Raw genomic sequence first — 12,085 nt, 5'->3', positions numbered from 1 at the left:
TTGGGTTATTGACAATCTTAATTTTTTAACTTTCTCATTGATCCCCAAAAGTAGCCCCCATGCTTAAAATTAATTTGTTTACGTTACATGACTTACATGTCCGTCTTTGGGTCACTAATTTACATATGTGTACCAAATTTCAGCTTAATTAGTCCAGTAGTTTCCGTGAAAATAGGCTGTGACAGACGGACGGACAGACAGACAAACAGACGCACGAGTGATCCTATAAGGGTTCCGTTTTTTCCTTTTGAGGAAAAATCATATAAGGTTAGTAGATTTTTTGTGAAATATATTATTTTCTGAATTTCTTCTAACAAAATCGATTTACCTACCCATACAATACAATAATATAAAAATGTGACTTGAGCAGCAAAAACGTGACTTTTAGGGAAACGAAACGTAACTTATGACTCCAGAGCCCTGGCAACACTGTGATGCATACCGACTTCCACAATATGGTTTTGTGAAATTCACTTTGATGTAAGTATTGTTTAATGAATGAGATGCCGTATTAAGTACGATTCCCACCGAACGGGCGCAGTCGAAGCGCATTTCACATTTGTACGGCCATAGCCGGTCCGCTACTCGCGGACGCGTCCAGACGGACTCAATCGCTTCTGCCTTACCCACATAATGTTTAGGCACATTGAAAATGCGCTCCGGCGCTGCCCGACTCTGCCCAGTCGGTGGGAATCGTACATTACTCAAAATCTTTGTTTTAAAATGAAATACTTAAGCCATTTTTAGGTTATGCCTTAGCTATCATTTCAATGGACTACTAGTTACCAGAGGTTGGAAAGGGTGAGCTATTTACCATCTATTTATATTTACCTTATAATTTGACATGCCTTACGTCATATTATAAGGCAAATATAGTTGGTCAAACCAATTTGTCAGTAAATAGGAACCAAAAAATCTATACTCATCCTTTTCTTTTGGGTACTAGTTTAAGACAAAGATAGTATGATTCTCTCTGTCTATATTTGAAATGAGACAGTCCTTTGACAAACTATAGCGCACCCTTGCCGATCTTTGACTACTACAACTACATATTTTTGTTCTTTTCATTTGCTAAATGATATGGAAAATTACATCAATACAATATTACAAATTACATAATGCGGTATCATGTGAAGGGGTCGGGTTTCACAAGTGAACATGAAACCAGGATGTGTTTCACGAAATTTGTATGTCAACCAGACAGAGAGCAAGTTATTACAGGATGTCAATCCTCTTTGCAGTATGGGGACCAATTTAAAAGTCCAGGTACATCTTACACCTTTAAACAAGCAATTCTTATGTATATTTCGGGAATTTCCAAAACGGCTCTAACAATTTCGATGCAATTTGCTAACTGTCTTATCTCTGTGAAAATGCGCATTTTTGAGATTTATGTTTTTTATGATTGGACACTTAATACGACACAACCACTTCTTTAAAACTATACTGGAGGCGGGGATTGTACAATGTCTTATCTCTGTGAAAACGCGCATTTTTGAGATTTATGTTTTTTATGATTGGACACTTAATAGGACACAACCACTTCTTTAAAACTATACTGGAGGGGGGGATAGGACGCAAAAGGGGTAGAGGAAAACCCAGAGGCAGCTTTTTAGAACAAGTGGAAGAAACAGTAGGGGTGGTGTCCTATCAAAAAGTCAAAGAGCTTGTGCAAGATAGGAAATGCTGGAAGATACTCCACCGACAAGAGAATAACTCTTAGCAAAGCTCGGTCTCCCAGATATTTCATAATATATTTATTTTTTGTTTCATCAAGGTTGTTGTTGGAATTACTGTGAGCTTGTGAGTGTAACTTAAAACGGAATAAATGTATGGCTCCGCTATTTTGAAATAATTCTAAAAACTGAATGGACAAATAAATTCTATTTAATCATCATTTTAATTATTGTTAGTTAGTTGTAGTTTTTAATTTTAATTTATATTTTTTTGCATATATTACTTACTTGTTTACTTATTTAATAAATTGATTTAATCATCTAACTGCACTGGAGGAGGCCTTTACCCACTAAGGATTCATTAGTAAAACACATATTATAAGTCATAGTTTTATTTTCATGTTTTATGTAAACATTTTACAATGAATAAAGGGGTTTTTTAATTTATTTATTCATTTTATAATCATAGAACCTAGAAAATTTCACAAGAATCGGTTGAGAAATGCGATCTGGGGGCTGATTTTTGAATTTCGGGTGCTCGATTTCGTCACTCGAAAATCGGTGGAAAACAGCGTAATGCTGATTTTTGAAATACGAGCGATAGAAATTGGGAATCGAGTGGTATTGACCACTCGTTTTCAATTATATTAGTAGAATTTAAATGCCGGGTACTGCAGATATTATTGAACGAAATACTCGAAACTCGAACGAAATCGAGCGGTCAAAATTCAAAAATCGGCCCCCTGTAGAGGACAACATCTGGACATACGAAACCATTTTTGTCCAAGCTGAAATGGAGACCTTAGCTAACGCAATTAGTTTCACTTTTAACAAACTATGAAATAAAAATCTTGCTATTCAATTTTAACCTTTTTTCTGAAATTTTACGTCTAACTTAAATGCTTTTTAACTTGGCAGTGCACATTAAGGAGCAGACAGAAGATATGCAGCATTCTGACTGTCAGATGGAGACACAGTGTGTGGATCAAATTAAAGAGGAGTCCTCATGCTCGCATGAGGAGTGCAGCATGAGTAAGGCAGTGATGCTGGCCAGCCTGTACACCAACCACAAGCCTTTATGTTTGGACAGCACAGGCTATGGTGTAAGCGAGGCAGAAAAGCTAGCTGATGAGCTAAAGGAGGAGGCCCTGTCAGACGGCATGGAGTGCGGCATGACTGGCATGAGCGAGTCGACCATGCTGGCCGGTGCGGATACTGATCATGATGTAAAGGATGGGCTTGTGCTGGGATCAGAGCGTGTGAAGGAAGAGCCTTCATTGTCAGAGAGCGTAGAGTATGGAATGAGTGAGGCGGCCATGCTGGCAGACCTATATGCTGACCACGTCGTAAAGGATGAGTTAGTGCTGGGGCCGGAGCATCCACATCGGCCAGATGTATCTCTGGTAGTCCTCGGTAAGTTATCCTGAGTTGTATGTATTTGTGAGATAGTCAATACTATAATTTTTCAAGAACCGGTAAATAGGATATTTTTTTATAACAAATGTTAAAACCGGTTATGTAATGGAATTTTATCTGTCGTAAGTCATAGGTCACACTAACTTAAGCTAAAAATTACGTGTGCTTAACCAAATTTTTTGGCTTAAACCAATTATGTATATTAAAAAATTATAAACATGAATATTTGTTCCTGAAAATCCTCTGTTATGTAACTATATATAGTATATATCTGTTTATCTATTTTTGTCAAGTACAGCCGTCATCAGATACATCAAGGCGCTCACAAATATCTGAACACGCCTCTATTGTCAAGGCGTTAGAGTGCGTGTTCAGATATTGTGAACACCTTGGCCGCTCCGATATATCTGATAGCGACTGTACACAGGCCTAACAGGGACTAGGTTGATTTGTGTAAGATAATCTTATAACATCATGGTTTTATTCTGAGCAGACTGGGCGCTAGCTGACGAGGATGGTTGCCTGCAGGAGTCTCAGGAGCACACCTCACAGCCGGCACTGAAGGACTGCTGCGTAAGGCTCGAGCGCCTCCACCACGAGGCCCCTGCTGAGCACATCATACAAGACACCACTCACACTGACAGTAAACCTTATACTGAAGATAAAATTTACACTAAAATTGACTGTGAGAGAGTGACTGAACCGGTGTGTGATCTTTGTGGCAAGAAGTTTTCTCTAAAGTCTGATTTATTGAAGCATGTCATGACACACATTCACACGTCTAGTGTGGAGCAAGAAGGCAGCCGGCCTGTTGTCGCTGACTATGGTAAGTTCTTGATAAAATTTAAAAATGGCTGCAATCAGGCCTCATATAGTGATGATTTTTTATTTTTTGAGAACGCCATATGACTCTGACCCATGTTCTTTCACTGATATGTGTTACAATTGTTAAATATCTATCGGTGTCGCAAACGCCATATACACGAGTATAGGCCTAAGGTGTGGCGCCATCTATTCGAGCATAACTTTTTCTTGATTTACAAGGCACGTTTTTTCCTTAGACTTTACTTATACGGAGTTAATTAACCGATGACTTAACAATGTGGTTTCAGTATTTGAAGAAAAGCCGTTACAGGAGCGCGTCCTTAGTCGAGACTCTCCGCTCGCGCTCCGAGACTGCTGCGTGCGGCTTGAACACCTCCAACACCACGAGGCGCTCGCCGGCAACGAAACAACACATACTGACACGGAATCTGATACTGAAAACATATATGCTAGAGACTGTATCATTAACAATCGTACAACAACTAGTGACACAGACAATGATAATGAAAATATACATGCTGGAGACTGTAAGAGAATGTTTATATGCGATCTTTGTGGCAAAAAGTTCGCTTTGAAGGCGGGTTTAATGAAACATGTTGTAATCCATATACATGTACCTGCTAACGCTGGATCGGTTGAACCAAATAATTCAAACTACAAAGTAAGCACTAATGTCTCGAAGGATAACTCAGATATAGATGAATATGTGTGTGACACTTGCAGAAAAACATTTCGCCGCAAATATGACTTGATTCGTCATATACAAAACACGCACACGCAAACAAGTTCTAAAATAATAAAAACAGAGCCAACGGTCTATGAATGTAATAAAGTAGATAAGATAACATATCCCTGCGACACATGTGGAATACATTTTACACAAAAAGTGTATTTGATTACACATAAACGAATTCACACAGACAAAAGGCCTTATTCATGTAACATATGTGAAAAACGTTTTAAAACTTCTGGTTGTTTGAAAATTCATGAACGTGTTCATACTGGTCTAAAGCCATATTCTGGCGAACCGTGTAACAAGCAGTTTCAGGATGTGCGACTATTAAACAAACATAAAAAAGTTCATACAGGTGAAAAACCATATATGTGCGAAATATGTAAAAAACAGTTTTCGAACATACTGTCTTTAAATATACACAAAGTTACCCACACGGGTATTACGTGTGAAATTTGTAAGGAACATTTTAGGCAATGGGAAAAATTTCGAATTCATACGCGAACTCACACAGGCGGGACGATATATACGTGCGCGCTATGTAATATGAAGTTTGCAAGTGTCTGGAAATTCAATGCGCACAAACGAACACATACAAACGAGAGGCCATACGCATGTGGAATATGTGAAAAGCGGTATACACGAGCTTCTCATTTAACGAGACATAATCGGTATCACACTAGTGAAAAACCGTTCTCCTGCAAGATGTGTGATAAGAAATTTTCGGAACAAGATTCTTTGAGCAAACACATACTAAGCCATACTGGAGCGAAGCGTTATTCTTGTGATATCTGCAAAAAACGGTTCTCGCAAAAGAGCAGTTTGAACAGACACATACTAAGCCACACTGGAGCGAAGCCTTATTCTTGCGAAATCTGCAAAACACGGTTCGTGCAAAAGAGCCGTTTGAACACACACATACTAAGCCATATTGGAGCGAAGCTTTATTCCTGCGATATCTGCAAGAAATGGTTCGCGCGAAAGGGCAATTTAAACACACACATACGAAGCCATACTTTAGCGAAGCCTTATTCTTGCGAAATCTGCAAAAAACGGTTCGCGCAAAGGGGCAGTTTGAACAGACACATACTAAGCCATACTGGAGCGAAGCCTTATTCTTGCGACATCTGCAAAACACGGTTCGCGCAAAAGAGCAGTTTGAACAGACACATACTAAGCCATACTGGAGCGAAGCCTTATTCTTGCGAAATCTGCAAAACACGGTTCGTGCAAAAGAGCCGTTTGAACACACACATACTAAGCCATATTGGAGCGAAGCTTTATTCCTGCGATATCTGCAAGAAATGGTTCGCGCGAAAGGGCAATTTAAACACACACATACGAAGCCATACTGGAGCGAAGCCTTATTCTTGCGAAATCTGCAAAAAACGGTTCGCGCAAAGGGGCAGTTTGAACAGACACATACTAAGCCATACTGGAGCGAAGCCTTATTCTTGCGAAATCTGCAAAAAACGGTTCGCGCTTAAGTGCAATTTGAACATACACATACGAAGCCATACTGGAGCGAAGCCTTATTCTTGCGAAATCTGCAAAAAACGGTTCGCGCATAAGTGCAATTTGAACACACATATACGAAGCCATACTGGAGCGAAGCCTTACTCTTGCGAAATCTGCAAAAAACGGTTCGCGCGAAAGTTCAATTTGAACACACACATACGAAGCCATACTGGAGCGAAGCCTTATTCTTGCGAAATCTGCAAAAAACGGTTCGCGCATAAGGGCAGTTTGAACACACACATATTAAGCCATACTGGAGCGAAGCCTTATTCTTGCGAAATCTGCAAAAAACGGTTCGCGCGAAAGTTCAATTTGAACACACACATACGAAGCCATACTGGAGCGAAGCCTAATTCTAGCGGCATCTGCAAAAAACGGTTCGCGCAAAAGAGCAATTTGAACATACACATACTAAGCCATACTGGAGCGAAGCCTTATTCTTGCGAAATCTGCAAAAAACGGTTTGCGCATAAGTGCAATTTGAACACACACATACGAAGCCAAACTGGAGCGAAGCCTTATTCTTGCGAAATCTGCAAAAAACGGTTCGCGCATAAGTGCAATTTGAACACACACGTACAAAGCCATACTGGAGCGAAGCCTTATTCTTGCGAAATCTGCAAAAAACGGTTCGCGCGAAAGTTCAATTTGAACACACACATACGAAGCCATACTGGAGCGAAGCCTAATTCTTGCGAAATCTGCAAAAAACGGTTCGCGCATAAGGGCAGTTTGAACACACACATACGAAGCCATACTGGAGCGAAGCCTTATTCTTGCTTAAGATCAGATATTTTATGAATTTAAAAAAACATAATTCGTAATTCGTTTATTGTCTGTAGAACATGGGTATATACAATGATGGAACATGATTTAATATGGAATCACCATGGTCTTGCCAAAAGGCGTACAAACAGTCACACTTATAACTACTTACTACTACTTAAAACATAAGTCATGCAAATGCAAATTACAATATTATTTACAAATTTATGATTTAACAGAAGCGGTCTCATATCTAATATTAATTACGGCGATAATGTTAAGATTTGTCACAGAGGTACTCTTGAATGGAGTAGTAGGCTTTTTTTGATAAAATGTCATGCAAAATTTTCTTAAAATGTTGTAGATTATTACAGTTTAAGATGGGTTTTGGGAGGTTATTATATAATTTAGGTGCCATTCCGAATACACTTTTGGAAAGTAAGGCCGTTTTGAATGGTTTTGCGTATATTTCTCCTTGATGTCTAATGCTATTAAGTTTTGTAAATTGACCTATGTTTAGTTTCACGTGTATAGCTACTTCATAGATGAAAAGGCAAGGCAAAGTTAGTATTTGATGTTTTGTGTACAGGGGTTTACAAGACTCTAAAGATTTTTTATAACATGCTGCTCTAAGACATTTCTTTTGTGATCTGAATGCTCTTTCTCTATCTGTGGAGTTTCCCCAGAATATAACTCCATACCGTAAAGTGGACGTTACATATGCGTGATACGCTGTAAGCACAGTTGCCTGATTAGCTACTTTCCTTAAGTTTTATAAAGCGTAGGAGTGTTGGTCTAGTTTACTACATACTATATCGATTTGATTTTTCCATGTCAAATTACTGTCTAAATGTAATCCTAAGAAGCGCGTCATTTCAGTTTCGTCAATCTGTGTATTCTTATAATTAATATTTAGATCACTTGTCTTATTAACTCTTTGCCTAAAATTCATTATTTTTGTTTTAGATAAATTAATTTTTAAATTGTTTTTGTCCATCCATTCAATTATTCGTTCAAGCGTTCTATTAATGTTCAATTGGTATGTCTCTAAATCTGAATCTTCTCCTGAGATAATTACTGTGCTGTCATCAGCAAAGAGTATCATAGGATATTCAACGGCAAGTGGGAGGTCATTAATATATACGTTGAACAGTAAAGGACCTAAAACGCTACCCTGTGGTACCCCGCGTATTATTTCTTGTATATCAGATGAGAACGTGAATTCAGTTTTACTGTCTAAGCATATCCTGTTCACTTGAGTAATTTGTTTCCGATTTCTTAAATAGGATTTAATCAAATCGTGGGCGTTACCTCGTATACCATATCTGTATAGCTTATTTAACAATAATTCATGATCGACGAAGTCAAAAGCCTTCGTCATATCCATGTATACTGCGCATACCGGTATTACTTTGTCTACTTTTGCCATGATTGTCTGTAGTAATTCATATATAGCCATATTTATTGATTTGTTTTTACGAAACCCTTTCTGTTCTTTGGCAAATAAGTCATTCTTTTCAAAGTACGAGCTATAGTACGAGCTATAGTAGCTATAATATGAGATGTACGTTAAATGTTTTTTTAATATCCTTATTTTAAATTTTCTTAATATCCTTAGCTACAGGCTCCAGCTTGGTCGCAGTCTCAGTTCTTATGCCAGCAGGCTCAAGCACTTTAATATGCCATCGCTTACAAGTCGTAGGAAATGCAGCGAACTACTAATACATTACAAAATTATACACTCCCAAATTGACTGTCCCTCTCTTCTTTCTCTTCTCAATTTTATCACACGTTACAAATCTCGCAACCCCTCGCTCAAAATATTTCAACTACAGATTTATAAAAACAACACCTCATACTACAATCCAGTGACAAGAATGTGTCGATTATACAACGAAACCGTGGCCGAGAATCCTTCCATAGACATATTCGAACGCAGCTTACCCACTTTTAAAAATAAAATACTTAAGACTTTCTGTACATAAGCTGCGCTCGCACTCATCTTATTAGTCTAGTTTAAAATGATTAAATATTTTATCTTGTTTAGTTTTAGACCTAGTTTAATTAGTCTTATCTTGTTTAGTTTTTAGACCTAGTATAATTAATTAGATAACTCAAGTAATGTGTAAATCTTACTACCATTTATATAATTTTTCTTGACATTTCATCCCTCTAGCGTTATATTTTAACTGAATGTTCATATCCTTCTGTGCACACATGTTTGGAGTTATAGTCCAGATCTGAACTGTAAGCTTATTAATGAAATTCCTGTAAATGTCTGTAACTTGTTTTGTGAGCCAAATAAATAAAATAAATGAAAATAAATGAACTTTTAGCACTCGACACGTTTAGAGTACATTTAAAATAAATAAATAGATCAAATATAATAGAAGCCTTTATTAATAGGGAGTATTACACTAGTGACTTAAGTATACCATATAGTAACTTATACATACTGTACCTTAAACTGTTTTTTGACAAGTTTTCACAGACAATCAAATATGACATTGATACATCAAGGCGGTTTGTTTACAAAGGGCCTACCGGGAAACGCGAAATCGAAACTCAGCTACCTGCCTCTTTATCACTCGAATATGCAAGATTGTTAGAGAGGTTAGATAACAAAATTTCGACTCTCTTCGTTTGCGGTAGACCCTTAGATTGTGACTTATTGTGGGAGTGACGCCAACTACGCAGTTTCGCTTAATATTCCCTATTCTCTACGAGATTAAAGTAAGTTGTATGGAATATCATTAAGTATGTTTCAAAAAGTTTGTTCGTAAAGACCCCTGTTTGGCTCAGGGCCTTCTCCAGTTTTCGCCAATTTTTTCTATCCTTGCCAGCTGTAGCCACCATTTCATCGGTCCACCTTTCTTTCGGCTTCCCGTATTTCCTGGTCCCGGTGGGACGCCATAGTGTGATTATTTTTAACTTCAACTTTAACTTCAAATATACTGTATTCATGTAGGCCTAGCAAGAAGCAACAAGCACTTATGAATAGTAGCTACTTATTACATATAATTATATTATCTTAAGAGGGGGTAGAGGAGGGTAAATTTTCAGATTCTGTCAAATTACCCCATTACACACACAAGCGCAGTCCACGCACACTACCTCAATTTACTGGGACAGGTCAGTGACCCCTAATGTTTTTTTAAGGGTGCTGTTTCGAGTTTGGTATCAACCACTGGCCTCCTTTGAGGAATTGAAACTGTCAAAGCGTTCCTTGAAATGACATGAAATATTTATTTGTTATTATACAAAAATGATCTTATTTTATAGACAGTGTCTCCATTTTCAGCCTATTACAGACATACAAATTAAATAACCTTACAACTATATTTACAGAACTTATTATATCTATATTTACATTATTGCTTCATTGCGAAATGGCAAAGTGTTCTGAATTGTTATAATACATTTTTTCTAAACACCATCTAAATAATTTAGATTTAAATTGCGGTAAGTCCAATTCCTTCAATTCGTTAGGGAGAAAGTTATAAATTTTTGTGCACATAAATACTATGTTTTTATTAACAGAATGAGCTTATGTTACCTATTTTTTAACAAATAGACTCGCTTCATAAATGTAGAGTGAATGAAGTGTTAATATGTAAATTTTTATTTAAATTGGTCGACAGGAGTCAGTTTCTTGAGCCCCGTAGAGTGCGCGCACGCATTTTTTTGGAGAAGAAATACTTTTGAAACGATTGTACTGTTGCCCCATAATATTAGGCCATACCTAAGATTTGACATCACGTAACCATGAAAAGCCAGAAGGTCGGTTTTTTGGGATGTGATGGATTTGAGTCGCTTAAGTGCAAAAACAAATCGGCTCAACTTATCAATAAGATTTTCAGTGTGCTGTTTCCAATCATTATGACAATCCACAGTAACTCCTAAGAAACGAATAGAAGAGACTTGTTCTATTTGTTGATTACAGTTTTCATTGCACAGTATTAGTCTAACACATTTAGGTGTACCTTGGGGCGTATAAAACTCTATAAATGTAGTTTTATTAACATTAATTTTAAGGTTGTTATTTTCCAACCATGTAATTATATTGTGAGAAGACAGTAAAAAAAACACTTTTTATATAGCTTTCCTTGTTTGTTCATGTCATAGGTATGTGACGTATTTAAATGTAAATAATCCTAAGTAATCCATTTCGTTGTTGACTTTTGTATTAAGATAGGTACGAACGGCAACACTCTAAGCACAGTACACTAAGAACAGTAGTGAATCTAAGGCCGCTCGGCAAGTTATTTACCTACACTTGCGTTGGCGCTTAGGGTTGTCACTTTTATTTTTAGTTAAATATTATTGCGTATTATGAGTAGCACTAGGTTTCTATTTATATAATATAATGAAATGTTCTAACAATTCATAAATGACGTATAAATAAAACGCTATTTAAATATTGAAATGGCATTTATTTAAAAAAATATAAATTCAATACTGAAAAAAAGTTCCTCCGGTTTCGGCATGTTCGGAACGCTTTACTGTTAGCGGTTAAAGTCATGTAAATTCTCATCCTTACGTATAACATTAGTAAAAAGGTTTTTGGGCAGGGCATCGTAAATTCTATGTCTTTTAATTGTTCCTAAATTGACGTGCCGATTTTAATGTTGATGTGGTCCTTTTCAAACGCTTTGCGAAACACCTTCTCCATCCTTTCTATATTCACGACGAAGTCATCGGGTGGGACTCTGAGTAATTTCGATCTGTACCATAATTCCTGTAATTAATGTATTGTGAAGAATGACAAGTCCGGGTTTGAGGAGTCGTTATTGTGACACCCAAAGACACTAAGTACAATATTTTTTTCCTCTGTCCAAAGTCATGATCAAAAAAATTAAGGCCGGTAAGAGCAGGCAAATGCGAGCGGGCGTGCAGCGCACTCGAATGCGTGCGATCACAGTCGCGGTCGCGGTACGGCCTAGAGATGGGTAACTCAGGAGTGATAGATAAAAAAGATATATATCTTTCTCGTTTCATGAATCACTCTTCTTGTCTTTACGAATCTGAATGTATCAGTATATCCGTACCGCTCACTCCCTCGGCAACGATTTACTAAAGCGAAAGCGATGACTCGGTCGCGCGTCGACCGAAGTAACACGAACGAGCGACAGCGGTCGTCCAGTTCAGGCGG

At 37.5% G+C, this 12,085-nt stretch overlaps 1 protein-coding gene across 1 annotated transcript; it reads left to right on the top strand.

Moving 5' to 3' along the window:
• The first annotated feature begins 2,575 nt into the window (after nt 1–2,575).
• On the top strand, nt 2,576–4,669 carry LOC134802610 (uncharacterized). Its single transcript, XM_063775247.1, has 4 exons — nt 2,576–3,089; nt 3,586–3,918; nt 4,205–4,390; nt 4,641–4,669. The coding sequence occupies exons 1-4, from the start codon at nt 2,576–2,578 to the stop codon at nt 4,667–4,669; spliced, it is 1,062 nt and encodes a 353-aa protein (XP_063631317.1).
• Nucleotides 4,670–12,085: the final 7,416 nt, after the last annotated feature.

The sequence above is a fragment of the Cydia splendana genome, chromosome 25 (assembly GCF_910591565.1).
Source record: "Cydia splendana chromosome 25, ilCydSple1.2, whole genome shotgun sequence".
NCBI lineage: Eukaryota > Metazoa > Arthropoda > Insecta > Lepidoptera > Tortricidae > Cydia > Cydia splendana.
The sequence above is the reverse complement of the archived record's forward strand: the minus strand, read 5'-3'. Positions and strand labels throughout refer to the sequence as shown.